Source organism: Salmo trutta, chromosome 31 (genome assembly GCF_901001165.1).
Source record: "Salmo trutta chromosome 31, fSalTru1.1, whole genome shotgun sequence".
Lineage (NCBI taxonomy): Eukaryota > Metazoa > Chordata > Actinopteri > Salmoniformes > Salmonidae > Salmo > Salmo trutta.
In genome coordinates this window covers 33,160,081-33,185,005 of record NC_042987.1, presented here as the reverse complement: position 1 = coordinate 33,185,005, position 24,925 = coordinate 33,160,081, and the positions used below count along the sequence as shown (strand labels likewise).

Below are 24,925 nucleotides of genomic sequence, written 5' to 3'. Positions count from 1 at the left end.
GAATCACACAGGGGAGAACTCGTTTAGCTGTGGTGATTGTGGAAAAAGCTTCAATCGCAAGAAAAACCTGAAAGCACATAAACGGATCCACACAGGCAAGAAACCATTTAGCTGTGGAGACAGTGGAAAAAGTTTCCGTCAGAAGAGAACCTTAACCGCGCATATATGGACACACAGGGGAGAATCCCCTTTAGCTTTGGTGACTGTGGGAAAAGTTGTAAGGACAAGGAGAACCTGACCAAAACATTTTCGGACCCAAACAGAAGTTTTGATAAAAGTTTCCATCAGAAGGGGACTTTAACCATGCTTACTGACTCACACAGAAGAGAAACAACATGGGTGCTCTGTCTGTGGTAGAAGATTCACCCAGAAAGGTGACCTACTGAAGCGTGTGAAAAACACCCACAAAGAAAAAACTACAGGAGGAACACTTAAAGAATAAAGAAGATGAGGACAAAAATATATTCTATCTAAGATGGGAATAAGAAGGCAGGATGTGGACAACACTCTTAGGAGGAAATATGGAGGGAGGCTCACTAGGAGAGAGAGCAGGGCCACAACTCCTTCAACGTTTACTTACGTGCATTGCAGCTGTCTTTTATGCTGAAACTGTTTACCAAAAAGAAGTGTGTCAAAAGACTACTTGGTTTGTTTCAATATGAAAACTAAAGGGTTTCAGGACAAAATGGCTGTTGTTTCTTGACTGTCGGAAATATACATAACCTGGAATGCGTCCCAAATGACACCCTATTCCCTATTTGCCATTTGGGACGCAACCCTGCCCATCTTCCTCAGGATTAGGGTTGTCATTCTGGTCCACAGCCAGACCTGCACATAAAACATGTATTGAAATACAAGAAAGAGTTTATTATTAACTACTATATTGGATGACATATGGAGTTCTTTTTAGCCACTGTGCTTCTGCATCTGCATTGCTTTCTCTTTGGAGTTTTAGGCTGGGTATCTGTAAAGCATTGTGTGACAACTGCTGATGCAAAAAAGGACTTTATAAAATAAACGTTATGAACCAAGCTGGTCAGAGCCACTAGGTGGCAGTACTTACCTTCAGTAGAACTACATGTCAAGGGCACAAACAGTGATGTACTATGGAGGACCATTCACGCAATGTAGAGGTATAGATTTCTCCCTTTTTTTAAATGCTTATGCTCCCTGAAAAGGTTCAATCACAGAGACTGGTGGTCATTGATTTTGGACCGCATACCTCATACTGCTGAGAGACATTACACATACTTTGCCATAAGCTAAGCTTCATTCGCTCTTGACTGAGGGATGTTTGGACAGCGTTTCACTGTGTGGAGAGGGGAAATGATGTCAGTGAGAGGTGGGTCCCAGAACAGTATGTGTGTGTGAAGGAAGGGTGGTAAACACCAGAATTTGGGCCCAAAGTAAAATAACACTTTGCTTGTGTTTACGTTGTGGGTGTGTAGTGGAAAAAAGAAGTCCAGGGAAAATACACGTTGGACCATTCTTTAGGGCCATGACTGAAGGCAAACAAGAGTTAACTTGGGGGTGTGGTTTCATGTGGGTGTTTCTTGGGTGTGTCTTTGCCATTCAATCACAACAAACAAACAAGTAGCGAGTAACTTAGTTACAGCGAGTTAAGCTAAGCTAGCTTTGCTATGGAGACAACTAAGTTTTGAAGTTGAGGACTTCTCCCCTCCTTACTGACTGCCTATTCAAGATGGTCTGCTAATTCAGGTCTATGTGTAGGCCAAAGCCTGCGTTGACCTTGTGTTTAGCCAAGCGGACAGCAGCTAGCTAGCTGGTGATAGGATAGCCAGCTGCAGCTATCTAGCTAGCTGATATTTCTGTCAAATCAGTTATGGCAAGATGGCAAGAGACAGTGTCTGGAATGTGTTTCATAAGACACTCGTTCTACAACATTTACATTTACATTTAAGTCAGTTAGCAGACGCTGTTATCCAGAGCGACTTACAAATTGGTGCATTCACCTTATGATATCCAGTGGAACAACCACTTTACAATAGTGCATCTAAATCTTTTAGGGGGGGGGGGTTAGAAGGATTACTTTATCCTATCCTAGGTATTCCTGAAAGAGGTGGGGTTTCAGGTGTCTCCGGAAGGTGGTGATTGACTCCGCTGTCCTGGCTTCGTGAGGACACCTTGCCTTGTAGCTTGTAGCTTAATTTCAACCAGTCACGTAAATACATGTTACTGTGGAAATGGTATCAACTGAGAGTTGAGTCATTCATCACTATTACACAAGATCTACACAAAACCTACTGGTCTTACTACTCGTTGTGATTTCTGTAGTAATTTCAGTAGTAATGAGTGATAAATTGGGACGTTTCACTACTGATGAACACTGCATATTTCCTACTCAAATCACTACAGAATTCTCCATCAATGACTACTGTGTAACTACTGAGCTTTTGAGTATCCACTACTTAAAATCTACACATACCTAGACAATTCCTACATGTTCACTATTGAATTACTATGTAATGCTTACACATTACTGCTGTATGCCTAATCAATCCTTATTGAATTATTACTGCCATGTGTGTGTGTGTAGTGTTGTCACTACTAACCACTACTGAATTGCTCCTGATCCTCTTTCATTTCCTACATAAACCCTTTTGAATTACTATTGAAAACGAACATATTTACTACTGTTTGCCTATTCACGTGTTATTTCCTCAAGTTTCTAACTGTAGTTATATCATCAAACAAGAAATAATAGTCTCATACAAATTTAATTGCACATTCAGTTTTTATTAAATTAATCACATATTCAATTATATAGTTACACTTTTTTGTTAATCCCTTTGACTTAACTATTTCCAGATCCTCTTTTTAGTTGCAGCCACATATCTCCATCACATAACTTTTAAGAAAATAAAGACAAGCACAAGAGACAACCAATTATAAGCCATTATCAATCATCGGCTAACACAGAAAAACATTTGATAAACAATGTTAATCTTACCAACAATGGCTTCCAGTCTTATGTCGAGGACCTCCTTGTCAAAAGGTCAAAACGCACAGGAGGTTGGTGGCACATTAATTGTCGGAGAACGGGCTTGTGGTAATGACTGGAGCGGAATGAGTGGAATGGTATCAAATGCATCAAACAAATGGTTTCCAAGTGTTTGATGCCTTTCCATTTGCTCTGTTCTGGCCATTATTATGAGCCGTTCTCCCTTTAGCAGCCTCCTGTACAAATTTGGTAAGTAGAATGGGTAAGTATACCAATATGAACATACTGTACATTTGCATACAACACACATACTTATTAGCTAGTATAACGAAAACAGAGGCTACATAGCTACATTTCAGTAGGGCTAGCAAACAGCTAGGCTCAACACAAGACTGATTTGACTAGCAATCTTTTTGGCATGGTAAAAAGTTATATTAACGGCTAATCAACAACATGAAGGTATTCATAAAACATAATTTATAAATGGTGCCTGTATAAGGACTAGTGAAGATGAGGAAAGATGGAAGATAATTACATTTGGGATCGTCAACAGTTGCTAGCTAACAACAACCAACTACTTCCTGTTTTGTCTTCTTCTGTGGTTGCGAAAAAGCTGTGTAATCTGGCTATAGTGTTGTGACTACTTAATTACTATTAACCTCAAGTAGTAAAAACTCTACCTGATTATTACTGGAAAAACTTCTGTTTTCCTACTGAACATTACAAAACTATACTTGTGTATCTTGAGTAGTGTCATGAGGGTTATGGGAAGCCCATTTTCACTACAGTAGCTATTTCCTGAGCAAGGGCAAGTACTAAACACACCTGTCTTGTCTGTAGAAGATTTCGTTTTGTGTGACCCAGTGCCTTTGGTGGGCGGGGTTTGCTCATTTTTGATCGTTCAATTGTTCCTCCTAAGAAGAGGTTTCCGCCCACTCGGGGCACCGGGCCATGCAAAGAAAACTCGCCCAGTCCTTTCCCAGAAAACACGGTGCCACTACGTGTTAATAGGCAAACGGGGGCATGAATTGATGACATAATTGTAATCCAAACCCAACCTTCATTTACCCATTGTGACACACTCACAGGTTCTAAACTCCGTTTTGAATGAGACTGGATGAGACTAACTTTATACCAAAATTATCCTGTTTAGACTATACACGAGAATAAATGTTTTGGACTCATATCGATGCCACACAGGCCGTTTTCGAAGGAATTAGTTGGGTTTTAGGGGCAGTTGCCCTTTAATAGCTTTTGGCTTTAGTAGGCTAGTAGGTGGGACGAGTTACCTCCCTGCGGCTCTAAAGTCACCATAACACATTACACCTTAATTACCCAATGTCCAAAATATGTTCTGGTTCGACAACAAGAAAAACAAATGGTGTGCGGCTACGTCAATCCATTTCTCCTTTGGGTGTTTTAGAAATCCCTATCTGCTGGAGCAAACCTGGGCTCTGAAAGTTGTTCTAGATGTCCATTAATCAATACTGGAGATGTCTGCCCTTGGGAAAGTGAGTCAATCTTCTATTAACTCAGCCCCACCAGAGCGCTGCATGGGGACTTTATTGGACACAATCTGTGTTTGGAAGATCTAAATATTACACATTCCAACTGGTTTGTGCATACATAAAACAGAGATGACTGGAAATGATATTGCTTCACAGCATTCCAACCAGCACAGAGCAGTGAGCCCATCCCTTGACAAAGGCAGTTAGCTGAAATATTCCGTATTTATTTGTGTTTGCTAATGTTTGGAATATAAATGAACAATTAAGCATGCTTTTTTCTCTCTTGGATCGCTTTCCCCTTTCAAGGATTTTACTGTACTTTCACAGCACTTCTTGTCATACAGGGATCCTTGAAAGTCGGGACAATCCTTGTCTGTCAGGGAAATTTCATTTTTATAGTTGTTTCAGTATTTAACGAAAAAAATGACATTTAGGGGATTTTCTAAGGGAAAATATTCCCCGCAGGGAAGACCCCTCATGGTCTGAAAAGTTGTCTACTTTTGATATATTTACAAACAATATTGAATTCACCATGGTTACAATTATAACCTGTCAACTCCATCTCCCTTATATACAGTAGAGTAACAATGGCGCCAGAGAAGGCTGACATTTTACGTGTCCCCAAAGATTGTGTTTTTTTGTTTGTTTATTTGCGTTTATTTTGTTTAGTTGTTCGTAACATATTTTTTTTACTTATTTTGTACATAATGTTGCTGCTACCGGCTCTTATGACCGATAATAACTTATGGACATCAGGACTGCGATTACTCACCACGGACTGGCAGAATCCTTTTTTTCCTTTTACGACTCTGACGAGCCCGACGTGAATGATATACTGCTTTCTTGGGAACAGGCCCAGATCCCCGTGATTTGCATGAAGAGGAGGCGGAAAAAAGGGCCCAGAGGGCGGACTGCCTTCTGAGAATTCGTAGGCGATCGAATAAACCCCCACTTCCATCCATTCTGCTAGCAAACGTGCAATCTTTGGAGAATAAAATAGATGACCTACGCGGAAGCTTAAGCTACCAACGGGACATTCAAAACTGTAATATCTTATGCTTCACGGAGTCGTGGCTGAACGATGACACTATCAACATACAGCTGGCTGGTTATACGCTGTATCGGCACGACAGAAAAGCGGCGTCTGGTAAGACAAGGGGCGGACGACTATGTATTTTTGTAAATAACAGCTGGTGCACGATATCTGATGAAATCTTGAGCTATTGCTCACCTGAGGTAGAGTATCTCATGATAAACTGTAGACCACACTATCTACCTAGAGAGTTTTCATCTGTATTTTTCATAGCTGAGTGTGGCACTAAGTCAGCCTTGAATGAGCTGTATTTCGCCATAAACAAACAAGAAAACGCTCACCCAGAGGCGGCGCTCCTAGTAGCCGGGGACTTTAATGCAGGGAAACTTAAATCCGTTTAAAAAATTTCTATCAGCATGTTAAATGTGCAACCAGAAGGAAAAAAAACTCTGGACCACCTTTACTCCACAGACAGAGATGCATACAAAGCTCTCCCTCGCCCTCCATTTAGCATAATTCTATCCTTCCGAATCCTGCTTACAAGCAAAAATTAAAGCAGGAAGCACCAGTGACTAGATCAATAAAAAAGTGGTCAGATGAAGCAGATGCTAAGCTACAGGACTGTTTTGCTAGCACAGACTGGAATATGTTCCGGGATTCCTCCGATGGCATTGAGGAGTACACCACATTAGTCATTAGCTTCATCAATAAGTGCATTGGTGACATCGTCCCCACAGTGACCGTACGCACATTCCCCAACCAGAAGCCATGGATTACAGGCAACATCTGCACTGAGCTAAAGGCTAGAGCCGCTGCTTTCAAGGAGCGGGACTCTAACCCGGAAGCTTATAAGAAATCCAGCTATGCCCTCCGATGAACCATCAAACAGGCAAAGCGTCAATACAGGACTAAGATCAAATCGTACTACACCGGCTCTGATGCTCGTCGGATGTGGCAGGGCTTGCAAACCATTACAGGCTAGAAAGGAAAGCACAGCCAAGTGACACGAGCCTACCAGACGAGCTAAACTACTTATATGCTAGCTTCGAGGCAAATGACACTGAAACATTCTGTTTAACACTATTAAAGATGTATCAAATTGGACCTTTGTACCAAGTTTCTATGTACAGAAGGTTTTATTTTTGTTAAAAAAATGTTGCTCAAAAAACTTGGGAGTCCAAATAAAACCACCCGCGGGCCGCCAGTTGGGGAAACACACATGTTGATTAGCTCAATGTGAAGACTGAACTCAAATGTTTTGTTTATTTTTATTTCACCTTTATTTAACCAGGTAATCCAGTTGAGAACAATTTCTCATTTACAACTGCGACCTGGCCAAGATAAAGCAAAGCAGTGCGATACAAACAACACCACAGACTTACACATGGAATAAACAAGCGTACAGTCAATAACACAATAGAAAAAAAGAAAGTCTATATACAGTGTGTGCAAATGGCGTGAGGAGGTAAGGCAATAAATAGGCCATAGTAGTGAAATAATTACAGTTTAGCAAATTAACACTGGAGTGATAGATGAGCAGATGATGATGTGCAAGTAGAAATACTGGGGTGCAAAAGAGCAGAAAAGTAAATAAAAACAATATGGAGATGAGGTAGGTAGATTGGGTGGGCTATTTACAGATGGGCTATGTACAGCAGCAGCGATCGGTTAGCAGCTCAGACAGCTGATGTTTAAAGTTAGTGAGGGAAATATGTCTCCAGCTTCAGCGATTTTTGCAATTCGTTCCAGTCATTGGCCGCAGAGAACTGGAAGGAAAGACGGCCAAAGGAGGTGTTGGCTTTGGGGACGACCAGTGAGATATACCTGCTGGAGTGCGTGCTACGGGTGTTGTTATCGTGACCAGTGAGCTGAGATAAGGCGGAGCTTTACCTAGCATAGACTTATAGATGACCTGGAGCCAGTGGGTCTGGCGACGAATATGTAGCGAGGGCCAACCGATTAGAGCATACAGGTCACAGTGGTGGGTGGTATAAGGGGCTTTGGTGACAAAACGGATGTCACTGTGATAGACTGCATCCAGTTTGCTGAGTAGAGTATTGGAAGCTATTTTGTAAATGTCATCGCCTGTAACGGTCGTCGTATGTAATGGACCAAGGCGCAGCGGGTTGAGTGCTCATTTTAACGTTTAATTGAACACTGACAAAACAAAACAAGAAAACGAACAAACAAACAAACGAACGAACAGTAATGCAGTCTACACACACAGCAATGCAAAAACAACTTCCCACAAAACACAAGTGAAAAAAGGGCTACCTAAGTATGACTCCCAATCAGCAACAACGATGTACAGCTGTTCCTGATTGAGAGCCATACCAGGCCAACAAAGAAATACACAACATAGAAAACATAGAAATACAAAACCAGAACAATACCCAAAACCCCGGAACACATAAAACAAACACCCCTCTTACATAAGGATATATCCCAACAAACCCCGAACCACATAAAACAAACACCCCCTGCCACATCCTGACCAAACTACAATAACCAATAACCCCTTATACTGGTCAGGACGTGACATTGCTGAAGTCGAGGATCGGTAGGATAGTCCGTTTTACGAGGGTATGTTTGGCGGCGTGAGTGAAGGAGGCTTTGTTGCGAAATAGGAAGCCGATACTAGATTTAATTTTGGATTGAAGATGTTTAATATGAGTCTGGAAGGAGAGTTTACAGTCTAGCCAGACACCTAGGTATTTGTACTTGTCCACAAACATCTAATATCAAGTGCCTGATTCACACCATAGGGCCGACCCAAACCATACTGTGCTGGCTCAGGTATCTTCTTTAAACATTGTTCTTTTAGCATGGTTCCAGGAACTATAATATGGTGGAGACATAACCAGGCCAGCCTAGTACAGCTTGGCTTGGCTCAGCTCGGTTTGACTTCCAAAGCTCTTCCCTTTCAATTCACTGCTCTTATATTAGTGTTTCCCATCAGTATTCTAAGCCCTCAAACTACAAAGCATCTTCTCAACTATTAGGAATGTGTTGTAAAAACAGTAAAAGGCCCAGAGAAGAAACAAATGTTACAAAAACAAAAAGTGTACAAAAATGATCTCCGTGTTTAACACAACCGATATGATCCTCTAATGACAATTGGTTGAGGTCGAAGAAGAGCATTCAAGTGGTTGAGCAACAGAAGAAGAATGTCAAAATACATTTGCCCTGACATCTCTTGACATGCTAGCCCCGTTGCGGAATTTCACCCGTGACCCCGTCAACATTACGATCTTTCTTCATCATGTAAATTCCAGGAAAGAGAACCTTTGTTGAAACATGTCAACTGCCTCTCAGAGAAACAGAAGGAATGTTGGCGGCTCCTCAAACTACTGTCAGTGCAAGGGGGAAGAAAAACTCACTCAGTCCGTAAATAAGATTGATAGCCGCTCGCATACCACCAGTTCCCATAGAATCTTTCCTGCTCCTATCAAATCAGACTGATCTTGCCATCTAATTTCCTGCATGGGCTAATATAAGGGAGGGCCCTGCCAAGTCCATGCTTGTTGAGGTGCTTTAAACATCCAACCTCTAACTATCAACCAACCCACAGTACCAAAGATTTTTTATAACTAACCCAAGATAGACCAGAGCCTGTCGTTTCTAATGGGAGCAAATTAATCATAGTTGGCAGAACAAGCAAGGACTAGCTAGTGAGAGCCAATTAGCACATTCTAGCATGTATTTGCATATTTCCGTTAGGGAACGCCTACTCTATGAAGTGTGCGTGTGCAATAACTCAATTCACTCCTTCTAAACAACGTAATTTTTTAAAACTTTGGCAAGTCTACAAAACGCAGTCGACTCTGTTTTTACAGATTCTAGTTTTGGAAACAGAAAACTGTACTGAGATCAAATGGTTCATCGATGAGAAAATGTGCAGAATGTCAGCCAAAATTCATCTAGCTCCGTCTTCTCCCACTGCTGGTCCACTTGGCTTCCTCTCATCACCATATTTGGTAGTGAGTGGAAACACCAACCCGATGCTTCACATTTATACATCTGGTGAAATATCTGGCTCATTGTTCTGTCTGTGACAGTAACATTGCCTGTGTGAAAATCAACATCATGGACAAATGGACAAATTACCTCGACTAACTTGTACCCCCGCACATTGACTCGGTACCGCTAGTCCCTGTATACAGCCTCGTTATTGTTATTTTATTGTGTTACATTTATTTCTTTTTTTAGTTTATTTGGTAAATACTTGCTTAACTCTTCCTTGAACTGCACTGTTGGTTAAGTGCTTGTAAGGAAGCATTTCACGGTGAAGTCTACACTTGTATTCGGCACATGTGACAAATAAAGTTAGATTTGATTTGAAATGCTTCTGACTTGACTTAGAGGAAATTACGGTTGGTTGCACAATTGATGAGAGTGTGTTCCTCAGTCATCCCTATGAATCAGATGAAACTGGAACTCATAGAAGTATGAACAGCTCAGGGTACATGGAGGTCAACATAAACTCATAGCCACAGCTATCAAGCAATACAACAGTCACACACTCATTACACTGTTGACCAGTGGAGGAAGGGGAAGACCATCCTACTCAGTGAATTTCATAAAAATAGTGAAACATTAAAAAAGTTATCCTTTTTAGATAAAACTAGTCTAAATATATTCACGTCACCAAATAACTGATTTAAGCACACTGTTTTGCAATGAAGGTCTACAGTAACCTCAACAACACTCTGTAGGGTAGCACCATGGTGTAGCCGGAGAACAGCTATTTTCCGTCCTCCTCTGAGTACATTGACTTCAATACAAAACCTTGGAGGCTCATGTTTCTCACCTCCTTCCATAGACTTACACAGTAATTATGACATCTTTCGGAGGACGTCTTCCAAAAGCTCTTGCATCATGAACTGACATGTTGTCCACCTAATCAAAGGATCAGATAATTAATCTAGTACTGAACGCATAAGCTACATCTAGCTAGCACTGCAGTACATACAATGTGGATAGTAGCTTAGCTAGCTAACGCAGCTAGCTAATTTAGTCTACTCAAACACCCAGCTCAAACAGAGAGGAATGTTATTTATGTTAGCTAGCTGGCTAGGGCTATCCAACACTGGAACTCTCCAAGTCAAGTTAAGTGTTCAGTTTTATAAATTTATTGCTACCGGGGCCCACCGGTGTAACTGCTAAACTGCTTGCTGTACACTGTACTGCGTGTTTGTACTGGGTTTACTAACACGTTAGTTCTAGTAGCTATGTTGACTATGATATTACTTTAGATAATATGTTTGGCCAGAGTGGCCCGCCGTTCCGGATCTGCCAGAGTGGCCCGCCGTTCCGGATCTGCCAGAGTGGCCCGCCGTGCCGGATCTGCCAGAGTGGCCCGCCAGCCGGGCGCAGCCAGGATCGCCCGCCAGCCGGGCGCAGCAAGGGTCGTCAGCCAGCCGGGCGCAGTCATCGCCACCCGCCAGCCGGGCGCAGCAAGGGACACCCGCCTGCCGGGCGCAGCAAGGGTTGCCCGCCAGCCGGGCGCAGCAAGGGTCGCCCGCCACACGGGCGCAGCCAGAGACACCCGCCAGCCGGTAGCGGCAAGAATCGCCCGCCAGTCGGGCGAGGTCTGGGGCGCCACTTAAGTGGACTACGTCAGGGATGGAGCAGAGTCCACGTCCCGCACCTGAGCCGCCTCCCATATAGGTGGGTTGGGGAGGGGGGGTGTAGCACTGTGCCGTCGTCGCCACCCTCCCTTCCCTCCCTTTTTGTTTAGGGGATTTTTCTGGTTGTTTTGGGGTTTTTCTGTGTTTTGTGTAGGTGCATTCCGGGGTCTGCACCTTTGGGGGGGGGGGTACTGTCACGTCCTGACCAGTATAGAGTATATTTGGTTATTGTAGTTTGGTCAGGACGTGGCAGAGGGTAGTTGATGTATGTATTATGGGGTTTGTCACTGGTCTATGTCTGTGTTTCTATGTCTAGTTGATTGGGGTTGGACTCTCAATTGAAGGCAGGTGTGTTGAGTTGCCTTTGATTGGGAGTCCTATATAGTAGGGTGTGTTTGTCTTTGTTTTTCATGGGTAGTTGTTTGAGAGCACTGCTTTTGTTGAGCCTGCTTTCACTGTTTCATGTCGCTAGTTGGTTTATTGTTTTCTTCCGTGGTGTTCGCATTATTTTATAAATAAATATGTTGAGCACGAAACCCGCTGCGCATTGGTCCCTTTCTCTCTACGACGACAAGCGTGACAATTCCATATATGAGAAACCCGGATAAGTTGCCGGGGATATGCTGATCTAAGACAGGAGACTGTGTCATGTAAACATCTTATCCCGTTTACTGTTGTTTTTGTAGTCAGGCTCAGTTTAACATATCATGGATATTGTGTGATGTTTTCATCTGATTGTCAAATAAATCACTTCAAAAAGTAGGTTCCCTGCGCAGTTCTATCCACCATAATAAGTCCATAATACTTTAGCCTACTATAATTAATTTACTATAATTTACTATTGGCCACTTTCAACCTTAATTTAGACATGTTTCTGCTTATTATTTCCTACATTTGGTAGGCCATATTATAATTTCTGGCATTTGTTAGGCCATTTGTTTGCCAACTATATTTAGATACATTCAGCTTCTCTTCTGTCATAACTTGTTGCCCCAGAAGACAAACAAAAGTAGTGCTCACCAGTCTTACATCGATAGAATGAATGCATTAGTAATCTAGTTAATACTGGTAAAGTTGTCTGTTTCGTTTAGGGACCGGGGAGAAAACGCAATAACTCCAAAACAGTGGAAAGATTGGTCCTGTGCAAAATTCGTGAAAGGTTATAGGCCTACAGTCAGTGTCCATATTTCATGTACTATTATATTTAACCCATATACATAAATGAGGAATATTCGGTTTATTCTTGGATACAGGGATACTCATGAGCGGGATATCAAAAGTGCATGTAAACAGCTTATCCCGAATAAGACCTTATGAGCTACTATCCGGAATACTGTTCTCCAATATGCTGTAATAGAAATAAGTCCACGCACATTAAACATGTATAATCCTCCCTAATCTTAAATAGCACCAACTGCCACCGGTGTTGATATACTTACATGTGTTGACATACTGATATGTGTAGTCTTGATACTAGTATACAATCTGAACATTTGACATCCTTGCTCACTAGAGTTAGTCAAAACTATAGCAAGGTCTGGCTGACACTGATAATGACACACACACACACACACACACACAAAGACACACAGGGCACATTGAGTCACATGAGTGAACCTGTCATTCTGCCGTACCCCAGCCATTATCTGTCATTGTCCTGTACTCAGAAATCTCATTGTGGTGTACAGACTAGCTATGACAGCTGGGTCATGTACAGTAGGGCACACCCGTAGCAAAATATTTTGTAAAAATCTGAGTTGTTATTCGACACATCCAGGTAGTATCTTCCCGTTTCACTAAATTTCTAAATGTTTTCTCCCTTCTGAACACGACCCAAGTAAAGCCAATACAGGCCAATGCGGAGCACTCTTCCCTTTCAAACCAGGGGTTGGAAGTTGGAACCGCTTCAGGGAACAGAACCTAAGACAACTACATTTTTTGAGGAACAGAATCAGAACTGGGAACAAAAGGGATCTATCTTGTTCTGGAACAGAACCATTCTTTTTAAAAGCATGGGAACCGGTTAATAATGTTCTTTTAAATTCTGTGATTTTTTTTCCAGTCCCATAAAAAACACAATGCAAAGCCCTCAATCTGTCACTCAGAAACTTATTCCAGTGTCTACCTGCCACCTGGAAATCTTTGCGTGTGTGTGCGTATGTAGGCTACCTTCCCCTACCCTTCTGAAGCATAGGCTACTGTAGCCTACAGACGCTCCAAGCGTGATTCAGAAATGGAGAGATATTTTATTAGAACAGATTAACTTTTTCAACGCTAGTTACAATATGATACAATAGTTATCCCATTTCACATTGGATTTATTAACTACCAAGAGGTAAGATGTGATTTTATTTTAATTCTGGTGCCGCTGTGCACACACAAGCTTGTTAGCTAGCTAGCTAGCTCTGGTCCAACATTAAGCCAACTCTCGGAAGTGCAAAGACATTCAAAATTCCTTCATAGAAGCTGCTCCTCCGTGGGTATAATTCTGTGGGCCTAATTCAGATAACGTATGTCGAGTCAAGCCTCCTCCACCCTCTCTCCTCCCCACCTGCAAAATTTCAGTCGCATCTCGCGCTCTACACTTATGTCTAATGCATGTAAACAACTAGGCCTATAGCTTGCCCGCTCTATAGCAAGCTGCTCTATTTGCACTGATTGGTAAAGTAATTTATTGTCGGGCTTTCAGAGTTTTAAAAATGAACAGAAAGGAACGATATAAATGATATAACGCATTTTATTTGTTCAAACCGGTTCAGAACTTTATTTTGCTTGTTGGAACAGAACAAAAAAAATAATGGTTCTGTTCCGAACAAAACGATTGGAAAATAATTTGTTACAAACCCCATTTCAAACTGAGAATAATGCACTGTAACCCCCTATCAAATGACAGAAGGCTCATATCCTTATTTAACTAGGCAAGTCAGTTAAGAACAAATTCTTATTTACAATGACGACCTACCCCCGGGCCAAAACCTCCCCTAATCTGGACAATGCTGGGCCAATTGTGCGCCGACCTATGGGACTATATAAACAGACCCGACTCAAAACTGTACTGCACATACTGTATAGGCACACACAGGGGTGGTAAAGCACTCAAAGTTACTATACAAGTAGTCTATTTTGTTGTGTGTGGAAACTTCAACCAGGATAAGTTGAGAGAACATGAGAGCTGGCCACTGGGGAATGCTGAGCCTAAACAATGCATCTCTGGCATTCATTAACTAACGAGAGCCCTCATTATCTCTCTCTTTCTTGGTTTCTCTGGAAGGAATGAATGTGTCAAGAGAAGACAGGAGGTAAAGTGAGGGAAATAAAAAGTGTAAAGAAAAGAAAACCGCCAACAGAACATTTTCAAATTCATAGTCACCAAAATATTTTTTTCAAGAATAAAAAATGTCAAAGTAACAGGAGCTATATATTATAATATTTTATTGCTTCACAACCTTCATATTGTTAGGAGTTAACAGCAATGTCTTTGCTTGAGGTCAATGCTTTATCTGTTGGACAGCTGGACATAACCATGATTGTCTGCACATAAATTACAACACACAAAAAAATAATCTTTGGCATTCTGTTCATAGTACTACATATCTAAAATAATTAGAGAAACGTCTGTATAAAATATATTAACCTGTTAGTTCAGAAAAAGGCTCACAGTAAACGAAAACCAAATGGTGTAGTTTGCAGCTTAATCAATGTGGTGAATCTGACCAGCGGATTCACCACATCAGAAAATACACATGAAGAATAATACAAAAAAAACTATTGGTGAAAAGCAATAAAACAAACTCTCCACCCTCCCCAGGTTGAGAATGGTCTCGCCGACCTCATGTTTAGAAGTCGGAATAGAAAAACCAGACTATACATTGCATACTGTATCATAACTATTTCTAAATCTGTAGAGACCAGTGGAGGCTGCTGAAGGGAGGACAGCTCATAATAATGTCTGGAACGGCGCAAACGGAATGGCATCAAACATCTGGAAACCATGCGTTTTATGTATTTTTTTCCATTCCACTCCAGTCATTACCATGACACAGTCCCCAATTAAGGTGCCACCAACCTCCTGTGGTAGAGACAGCTACTGGGGCTTAGGGAATATGGCCAAGAAAATTATGAACATTAAGATTGTTTGGCATTTTTATTCAATTATGGAGATGGGGGAGTTGTTTTCCTAACTCTGAAGAATTCCATGGCACAGGAATGTGGCCAGATTGTGGGCACATTTTTGCGCGGGGAGGGAATGCCGGTCAAAAGTCCAAAGATAAATTCTAAAGACAAGGTTATTTGGAAAAGCGTGAAGCTTTCAGTTCATATTTGGGAATAAGTTCCTGAACTCGTTGTACACAGAAAATATAAATACTTTGGCATACACTGACAGTACAGTGGGGTGTTTCCCGTTACAAAACGGAAATACTGTCCCAAGTACCTCGAAAGTTTCACAGTCTCATATACCAAGACAGCTAGCCTGCAGCCACCTGGCTAAGAGAGAAAGAGATCGAGGAAGAGCACCGCTCCCCTCTAAATGTGAAAGCCCAAGTCCTTATTCCACACATGCGCCTCTCATTCTTCAACATTCTTGTCTTCTGTCTATTTTTCAGAGAAACTCTGACCATTGGCGTAGTCAGTTGCTCTGCACAGCTTCCGAGAGTTCATTACTCTCGAGTGAATCTCTTGTCAAGGATCAAAAGTCTTCCTCAAATGAAGATTTCCACTGCCTCCGCTTCCAAGTCATCCAGGCCTCTTAATGTGTTCAAGGAGGAGGCACGATGTTGTTGCGCAGCAGCGTTGTCTTTAAAATAGAAGAGGGCAAACGTGTTAGAGGAGTGGAAACAGTGGAAAAATAAGCCACAGTTACAGTACATTATCTGAAACCAAAGAAACATGCTGACGTTTCCACATTGGGATGATCCATTCGGGTAAACGCATGCAGTCAATCCTCGGGTCTAAGTGCGACAACATAGCACATTCCGGCAGCCCACTGATGACCTCTGACCTACAGAGCCATCGCCGATTGGCTTGTTCTATGGGAGTATGGTTGGTAAATCAATGACTGCCCTGGCACAGCATGTGATGCAGTTACAGAGAATGGTTTGGGTGTTTGGCCGACTGTGTGTGTGTGTGAGTGAGAGATAGACTACTCACCAATGCTGAGCTTAGAACCAGTGGCTGGCTCCTTGGCCTTAGCTCCATCCTCTGATCCACAGCTCTGGCTGGGGTGAGCTGGGGAGGAGCACCGGAGAAGAGAGAGAGCAGTCTGGTCGTCTGACAGACTCTTACCTACAACACAGAACATGAAAGAGATCAGCCACTGGCACGCATTTCATTGATAAACAGGTGCTCTCATTCTAACCTATATCCACTTCAATGCTCATTACTATTATAATTATCTTTGACAATAACTCCTTACTTAATATTTGATTGTGCATGTATGTAGAGAACAATAGTGGCCCCTGAACAGAGCCCTGAGGGACCCCTTGAGTAATATCAATCAAATGTACCTATAAAGCCTTTTTTACATCAGCAGATGTCACAAAGTGCTATACAGAAACCCAGCCTAAAACCCCAAACAGCAAGCAATGCAGAAGCACAAGTAATAGTTAAAAAAGGTATTATGAGTTTTTTTCGTCTATGACCCTCATCCTTACTTTTGTTTATGCTGGTGCACTTGGCCGTGCTGGCAGGAGTGTACGTGGCGGCAGGCAGACAAGACCCATCCTTCTTCATCTGTTCCTGGTGCAAATGCTGGTGGAGGATATTGAGGACAGCATCCTTCTCCAGGATTTGGGTGTAGAGAGCACAGATCCTATTGACAGGAGAAATATTGAGTCAGATCTCTAATCACCGCCATCTGATGCAACAAAGTACATTAGACTTATTAGATGCATACAAAGTGTCATAACAGCAACAATACTATAAATTCTGAATAATATAGATATTTTTTTTAAATGCGTCATCTTTATACCGGTTTTCCATCTCCTGGTTTCTGTAGTCAGATACAGGCAGGTCCTCATTGAAGCTGTTGTTGGAAGAGTGGCAGGGGGAATGGTTGATGATGGTTGTGTCTCTGGAACAGAGAAAATACATTCCTTTAGGAAATGGATGCAGGTAAAAATGTAAAGTATAAAAACATATTTAGCCTACATGTTTTGAAAACGTTTTCTCCTGTATGTGCATACAGAACACAACCCTTGAGCGAGCTATCCCTTAACGTTTAACCTCTGACCCTCACCTCTGAGCGGCGGCGCTGGCGGCCACGTCCATGGCGAACTGCCTCATGGTGCTCTCCTCCAAGTATTTCTGCTCCCAGCGCACCAAGTCTGCCTCCAGGGCTAAGATACACTCCTCTCTCTCCCTCAGACGCTCGTACAGCGGGCCCACCGTCACACCCGGCGGGTGAGACTGCCTCTGCTGCGCCCTCAGGCTCTTCAGCTCTTGCTCCAGGCGTGTCCTCAACCTCATCTCCAGGCCCTCGCGCTTCTTGCAGGTGGTCTGCAGCTGAGCCAGGGCGCTCTGCAGCCGCTCCACCTTCTCCACGTAGGCCCGCTTGAGGCGCAGCTCCTCCTCCATCTGCCGTCCTCTGTACAACTGGGCCTCCAGGGCCTCCTCCAGCTTCTCCGCCCTCAGGCCCTGCTCCTCGGCGGCGTTGCGGAGCCGCTGGAGTTCACGCTCTGCACGCTCACGCTCAAACTGCTGCTCCTCGTCTGATGGGAGGAAAGAATGAGAAGAGGGGAGAAGAAGAGAAGAAATAAGAAGAAAGAGGAGAAGAGAAGGTTAGATATGGTATAGCCAAAAAGCTACAAACTGTACAACATTCACACATAGGATACATTTAGAAGATATATCAGTGAAAAGCTAGTGTTGTGTAATGGGCTGAACACGAGACATGAAAACCAGTCTTAGTCTAAGGCCACATGGAGCTATTTCGAAGGTGAAAATGAGAGCTTGGACTGTCTTAAGCCATCACACCACCATCGCTCTAACCCTGCTAATACGTCCCAGGATTCACCCATCATGGCAGATGGTCTTCATTTGCCCAAGCATTCGTGGAATGTCGAGGGGGACGAAGAGGAAGTGATGCGGGCAGCCCCTATCCCTTTAACAAGAAACATTCCTCCAACCAAGGCCGTACACCTCCAACCCTATCTCTCATCTAGCCTTGGGAAAGGCCCACTGCTTAAATAGACAACGTAAATCAACAACCCTAGGAACCTGATGTTCGTTCAACTGTATTTTGTCATTATAGTTCCCTTTCCTATAACAATACATTATAATTATTTGGTGGGTGCTTATATTTGTCCTGTTTTTTGCATATCCAAACTCCTGAGACACCCTCGGAGAGGGGAGTCAAGGTTAGGGTCAGCCATTATCAGCAGCGATGATAGAGCAATTAGGGTTAAGTGCCTTGTTCAAAGGCACATGGACCAATTCACTCATCTGCTCTGGGATTCAAACTAGCGACCTTTCAGTTACTGGCCCAACGCTCTAACCGCTATGCTACATGTGTTTACTGTTGAGGCGTTCTCACCAGATAAGCGGAGGTTATACAACTAAAATTCCTGCGTAGAGGATGTAGCTTGGCTACAGGGTGCCGTGCTATGCTCCAATCCTGTGACATGGCTGAAGGTCTAAGACTTGGAGTGGTGTGAGAGAGATGGAATGGATGACGCACTTACTTTGCTCGAGCAGTTTAGTCATGATGTGCTGGTTGTGGTCGGCAGCTTCCACTTCTTTGGCAGCGTGTGTTCTTGCATTCTCCAGGCTTTCTGTAACGCAAATATTTAAAGTTTAGGAAAATTGGAAGCATTTCTAAACCGCTATACACTTACACTAAAAGTGATTTGGGAAAAGGTTTCCATGCCTCCAGTCCCACTGTAATATAAACCATTATAATCCCCAAAATGGTTTTGGACCAGTTTTGGGGCATGAACGAAATACAAACAAGCCTGGCCAGTCAATGTCTAACAAACCAGAGAGCATGTGTTATTTGTAGTCCTTACCTCGGAGGTCTCTGTTAACGTCCTGCAGCCTCCTGATCTCATCCACCAGTTTGCTCCTCAAGGTCTGCTCCAGGCTCTCCCTCTTACAGCTGCCCTGCAGCAGAGTCTCATAGGCGTTGGATACCCTCTGGACCTCCTGCTCCAACTGAATGGACAGATAGAAGGAAGAGGGGAAAGACATTTTTGGTCAGCCATCTTGTTTGTTGGTTTAATATCTTTATATGTGTTGGAGATGGGGGGGGGGGGGGTGGGGGTGTTGGTTCAGGCGTAGAACTGTATACATGCAGTACAGCACATAAACATGTGGGCACATAAAGTTGAAGTCAGAAGTTTACATACACCTTAGCCAAATACATTTAAACTCAGTTTTTCACAATTCCTGACATTTAATCCTAGTGAAAATTCCCTGTCTTACGTCAGTTAGGATCGCCACTTTATTTTAAGAATGTGAAATGTTTGAATAATAGTAGAAAGAATGATTTTTTCAGATTTTATTTCTTTCATCACATTCCCAGTGGGTCAGAAGTTTACATACTACCAAATACTAATTGAGTGTATTGCCTTTAAATTGTTTCACTTGGGTCAAACGTTGCAGGTAGCCTTCCACAAGCTTCCCACAATAAGGTGGGTGAATTTTGGCCCATCCCTCCTGACAGAGCTGGTGTAACTGAGTCAGGTTTGTAGGCCTCCATGCTTGCACACACTTTTTCTTGTTCTGCCCACAAATTATCTATACGTTTGAGGTCAGGGCTTTGTGATGGCCACGCCAATAGCTTGACTTTGTTGTCCTTAAGCCATTTTGCCACTACTTTGGAAGTACGCTTGGGGTCATTGTCCATTTCGAAGACCCATTTGCGACCAAGATTTAACTTCCTGACTGAAGTCTTGAGATGTTGCTTCAATATATCCACATAATTTTCCTTTCTCATGACGTCATCTGTTTTGTGAAGTGCACCAGTCCTTCCTGCAGCAAAGCACCCCTACAGCATGATGCTGCCCCCCCGTGCTTCACGGTTGGGATGGTGTTCTTCGGCTTGCAAGCCTCCCCCTTTTTCCTCCAAACCTTTCAATGGTCAGTATGGCCAAACAGTTCTATTTTTGTTATATATCAGACCAGAGGACATTTCTCCAAAAAGTACAATCTTTGTTCCTATGTGCAGTTGAAAACCGTAGTCTGGCTTTTTATGGCGGTTTTGGAGCAGTGGCTTCTTCCTTGCTGAGCGGCCTTCTAGGTTGTCGATATAGGACTCGTTTTACTGTGGATATAGATACTTTTGTACCTGTTTCCTCCAGCATCTTCACAAGGTCCTTTGCTGTTGTTCTGGGATTGATTTGCACTTTTCACATCCAAATACGTTCATTTCTAGGAGACAGAACGCGTCTCCTTCCTGAGCGGTATGACGGCTGCGTGGTCCCATGGTGTTTATACTTGCGTACTATTGTTTGTACAGATGAACGTGGTACCTTCCGCGTTTGGAAATTGCTCCCAAGGATGAACCAGACTTATGGAGGTCTACAATTTTTTTTTTTAGCATATCAGAAGCTTCTAAAGCCATGATATAATTTTCTGGAATTTTCCAAGCTGTTTAAAGGCACAGTCAACTTAGTGTATGTAAACTTCTGACCCACTGGAATTGTGATACAGTGAATTATAAGTGAAATAATCTGCCTGTAAACAATTGCTGGAAAAATTACTTGGGTCATGCACAAAGTAGATGTCCTAACCGACTTGCCAAAACTATAGTTTGTTAACAAGAAATTTGTGGAGTGGTTGAAAAATTTGTTTTAATGACTTCAACCTAAGTCTATGTAAACTTCCGACTTCAACTGTATATACATATGGGCATATATATATATAAATATCCCTGGGAGCACATTCCGTACATGTGGGCACATAGTACACACACACTATACGAGTATAATCCAGAGGAATTTGAGCAAGCACCACTCCCTGTGTGTGTGTGGCTGATTTCTATCTGCATTCCTGGGAGCTAACAATCACGCTTGCCTTCCAGGTGTGGCTAGTTCACTCAAACAGAGAGAGAGATGGAGGTCTGGGCAGGTTGCCAGTGTGGAAAAGGTGTGCATGCCTGTGCCTGTGGAAACAGAAACAGGCAAAGAAGTGGAGAAGTAAAGACGCCCACCATTACAGCAGCCACTCGGGCATGTCTACTCAGGCCTGCGGCCCGACAGTCCGGGGAAACTTTCCAACCCCGCAAATTATCATTCTTTAAGGCTGAGGGAGCACGAGGGGTGGGGTGACGTAACTCCAAAGGAGACCAGCAGCAGTTTATGCATTCACCATAGAGATAGAAAGATGGATATAACCGTTTTAGCATTGACATTGCCATCGAGGGCTTCCACCATTTTAAAAGATGAGTCCTCAATCTAGCTCTATGGCATCTACCAAGATAAATGGGTGAAGTCTTATCAGTTAGTGTTGTTGCCACCATCTTGATTCATAATAGTAGACAATAACATACTGACATGGGGTTGTCAAGAGGAGTAAACAGTTCTGTTAGGAACATTTTATGAGCTGGTCAAGTAAAAAGGGTCGAAAGGAGACGAAAACAAAAGGGGTTGAAAGAGGATGACAGTTTTAAAAAAGGATGATTGACGAAAAGTGAAAATGCAGTGGGATCAAAGTACAATAGATTCCTTTCAGTTGAGACACACAGACCTGCCACCTGCCACGGCTAGCAGAATGTCTCTGTCTCAGCACTCACAGCATGTCAGCTGTGCCAGGGGTCACAAACCCATCGACTGCTGTCTGACATTCCCTGGATAGGACCGAAAATCTATGGCCTCTCTGGAACTAAAGGGCACACAAGCACATACGCACGACCCCCATCTGCAGAACAATGCAGGGAGTGTGGATACAGTAACAGCCTCTGGGCTCTATGGGGTCTCTATGTACAGCCAATGGTAGCAGCTGTTGTAATGATCTCCCATATACAGATAGGGGAGTGTGTCTGGCGTCGCTGCACAGTGCTACTTGGCTTGTGTTTCCTCCATTCCCTTCATTAAATGGCACATGTTGCGGACTTCAGTACTTTGCTATTCAGTATGGGCATGCCAACTTGAGAAGTTACGTGTTTTGTGTAACTCAAAGTTCATCATGCATTGATGACCGAGGAAAATGTGAAAAAAAAGTCTGATATAGGTCCTCCAAAACTAACATCAGTCCTTCACGCATATAACAACACAAACCATTCCAATGTCATGTCGCCATCTTCGAGATGGACTAAGAGGAGAATGGTTCTCACCTTGTGGATGCGGCAGACCTTCTCTCGGTGACCCTCCAGCTCCTGTCTCAGCCTCTCGTTCTCCAGCATCAGCAGGTCCATCTGCCTTGGCTCAGATCTGCCTGGGCCCGCATACCTGTGAGGAGGGACGTGTGTTGTTGAGTTCACTAGATATCCAAATATTTACAACTACAACGTTCTTTCGATGAGTGTGACTAACATAGCCCCTTAGCTCATAGAACCGTGGTTACGTGAGCAACCTACATTTGTTAGGCATCCTAGGAATTACAAGCACCCTATAATAGAATGAACACATCAACTCCACCCTAGGTAGGTTGGCTTCCAAAGTGTTCTCAGAAAGGCAATTGGAATTCCAACCTGCGCATGTAATGACTCACAATGCATGCTAGGAGGTTTGGAATGCAAGGCACCGATGACACATAGCCAATGACACACGGCTTGAAGCCCATTATGCATATGGCTTTGTCCACAGAAATTAACACACTATGAAATGTGTGATGGCTGTTGATTCAGGGCAATGACAATCAAACAGTGGGTACACCTTTGCATGATCTTTCTGTATGTCCAACACACACACACACACACACACAATTGCTGAAATGCCTTAGTACCTGTGCTGCTGGATCTGGAGTGACTGGTTCATGTCCCTGTACACACACTGGGGCATATAACCTTGGGACATGATGGTAACCGATGAGTATTCTGGGTGTGGGATGTGTTGGTCCTGGAGGCCTTGTGGGGGGGCGTAGTAACCCAGCTCTGGGTAGCTCTGTGAGGAGCTCTTCACTGCCTCTGACTTCGCTATGGCACAATTTCTCTCCAGAGACAGCTGCAGGAGACGCTCGCTGAGCGACCGCACGTGCCCTCGCTTTAACTCAATCAGCTCCTCCTCCGCTACGCGGTAGTTCGCATCACGCAGGAGGGTCCCCTCGCGGAGCTGCTTGTGGGGGGCCGGGGCGGGTGCCCAATGCTGAGCCAGGTATTGGGAGTGGGCCTTGGCCTGCTCGTAGGTGGGCAGCTCCTCGCCGTGGAGTTGGTAAAGCTGGTAGCTGCTCTCCGAGTGCAGGTAGTCTCCATGGTGCTCCTGGCCCTGGGGCTCCTGACGGGTGGACAGCTGGAGGAATGAGGAGTCCTCCTGTGTGAGGCTCTCCAGGGAAGAGCGGGGGCTTCCACTGGGACCCTCTTCTGCTTCGCTCCCAGGCCCTCCGCTAGGGGACCCTCCACTGCCTCCGCGCAGTGCCTGCTGCTGGATGGCCAGGAGGGTGCGGGCATCTGTGGGGTTGCCATAGCGTAGTTGTTCCTGGATGAGACGGTGCAGGACCGTGCCAGACGGCTCTTCTGTAGACGCCATGTTGGTTCCGTTGTTCGAAGCTGGTGATGAGGAGTAGACGAGGTGTTTATGGATGACCATGAACCTGGAATATGAAAAACAATGAGAATCAATAAGAATACAGGTAATAAGAACTTGCAAGTAGGCCTACACCTAAAACTGGATACTTGATCATATACAACATTAACAGGAGGCCAGTCAATCATTTGCATGATAACGCAAATGTTGTGTGGTCCTCCAAAACATTACTGTAGAATAATGTACAGACTGCAAAAAACAAGGCCTACAGGAAGAGTCAATTAAAAATCAACAATATATTCACTACTTTTGAGTGATGTCATTCCATGCATTGCCTTGTGTCAATTAATACCCTATGCGCTTCACTATTTCAATTTTAAAAACAATTATTATTACATTACTTAAATCCACAACATTATGGATAAAATGTTTGTTGTTCGTGAAAAGTTTCATAGAAGTAACTTTGCGACAAAAGGAAAACTTGCATTTGAAATTCCATTCTTACAGAGGAGCCAAGCACATAGCTCTAGAAACAGTTTTAGGAATAGGAACCAACAAGTATTCATGGTGTAGCGTACATAGAAATAATGAACTATAATAAAACTTCTGTGAACTTGTGTTTACGCACAATAGCTGAGTATTAGGCTACAATTCAAGGCTTAAATGTTACAAAGTAGCCGAAAGTGCACATTCCCCATACACACACACTTAACAATTCTTACCAGTTCACACTCGCATTCCAGCGAAACGTTTTTAAAAACTTAAAAATAGAAAATAAATTAAGCCAAAGTAATCCACAATGTTTCGTTTAAATCGTTCTCATCCTTCCACCAGGAGTTTTGTGGTCTACTCTTTTCGGAACTTGCTCAACACTGACATGGTTGTCGAGTACAGAGAGGTAATAAGTAACTGAGCAGAGACTGAAGTCGGAATGCCTGGAATGTAGAGCGCGCGAGGTCCCTCGGGGATCAAAAGCGTAAACCACACGGTTCCAATGGGGGAGGTGGAGGACGAACTGAATAACTGCAGTTCTACTCACCACCACGAGGATGGCGTGTTATGGTGTTGGAACATCAATGCTTATGCATTTGTTCCTGATCATTAACAAAACTCGGGGATTCATTAAAGAGAAATAAGCAGGCAGGAGTTACATAGGCCTAAATATGTTATAAAGA

The 24,925-nt window shown here is 43.3% G+C and overlaps 1 protein-coding gene across 1 annotated transcript; it reads right to left on the bottom strand.

Moving 5' to 3' along the window:
- Positions 1–14,548: 14,548 nt before the first annotated feature.
- Positions 14,549–24,688, bottom strand: LOC115170030 (angiomotin-like 2a). The gene is made up of 10 exons (XM_029726262.1): positions 24,473–24,688; positions 23,014–23,817; positions 22,403–22,517; positions 19,137–19,281; positions 18,813–18,902; positions 17,369–17,840; positions 17,102–17,203; positions 16,785–16,942; positions 16,282–16,416; positions 14,549–15,928 (listed from the first exon to the last, which is right to left on the bottom strand). Exons 2-10 carry the CDS (start codon positions 23,811–23,813, stop codon positions 15,834–15,836), a joined length of 2,112 nt encoding a protein of 703 aa, XP_029582122.1. The 5' UTR covers positions 23,814–23,817; positions 24,473–24,688; the 3' UTR covers positions 14,549–15,833.
- Positions 24,689–24,925: the final 237 nt, after the last annotated feature.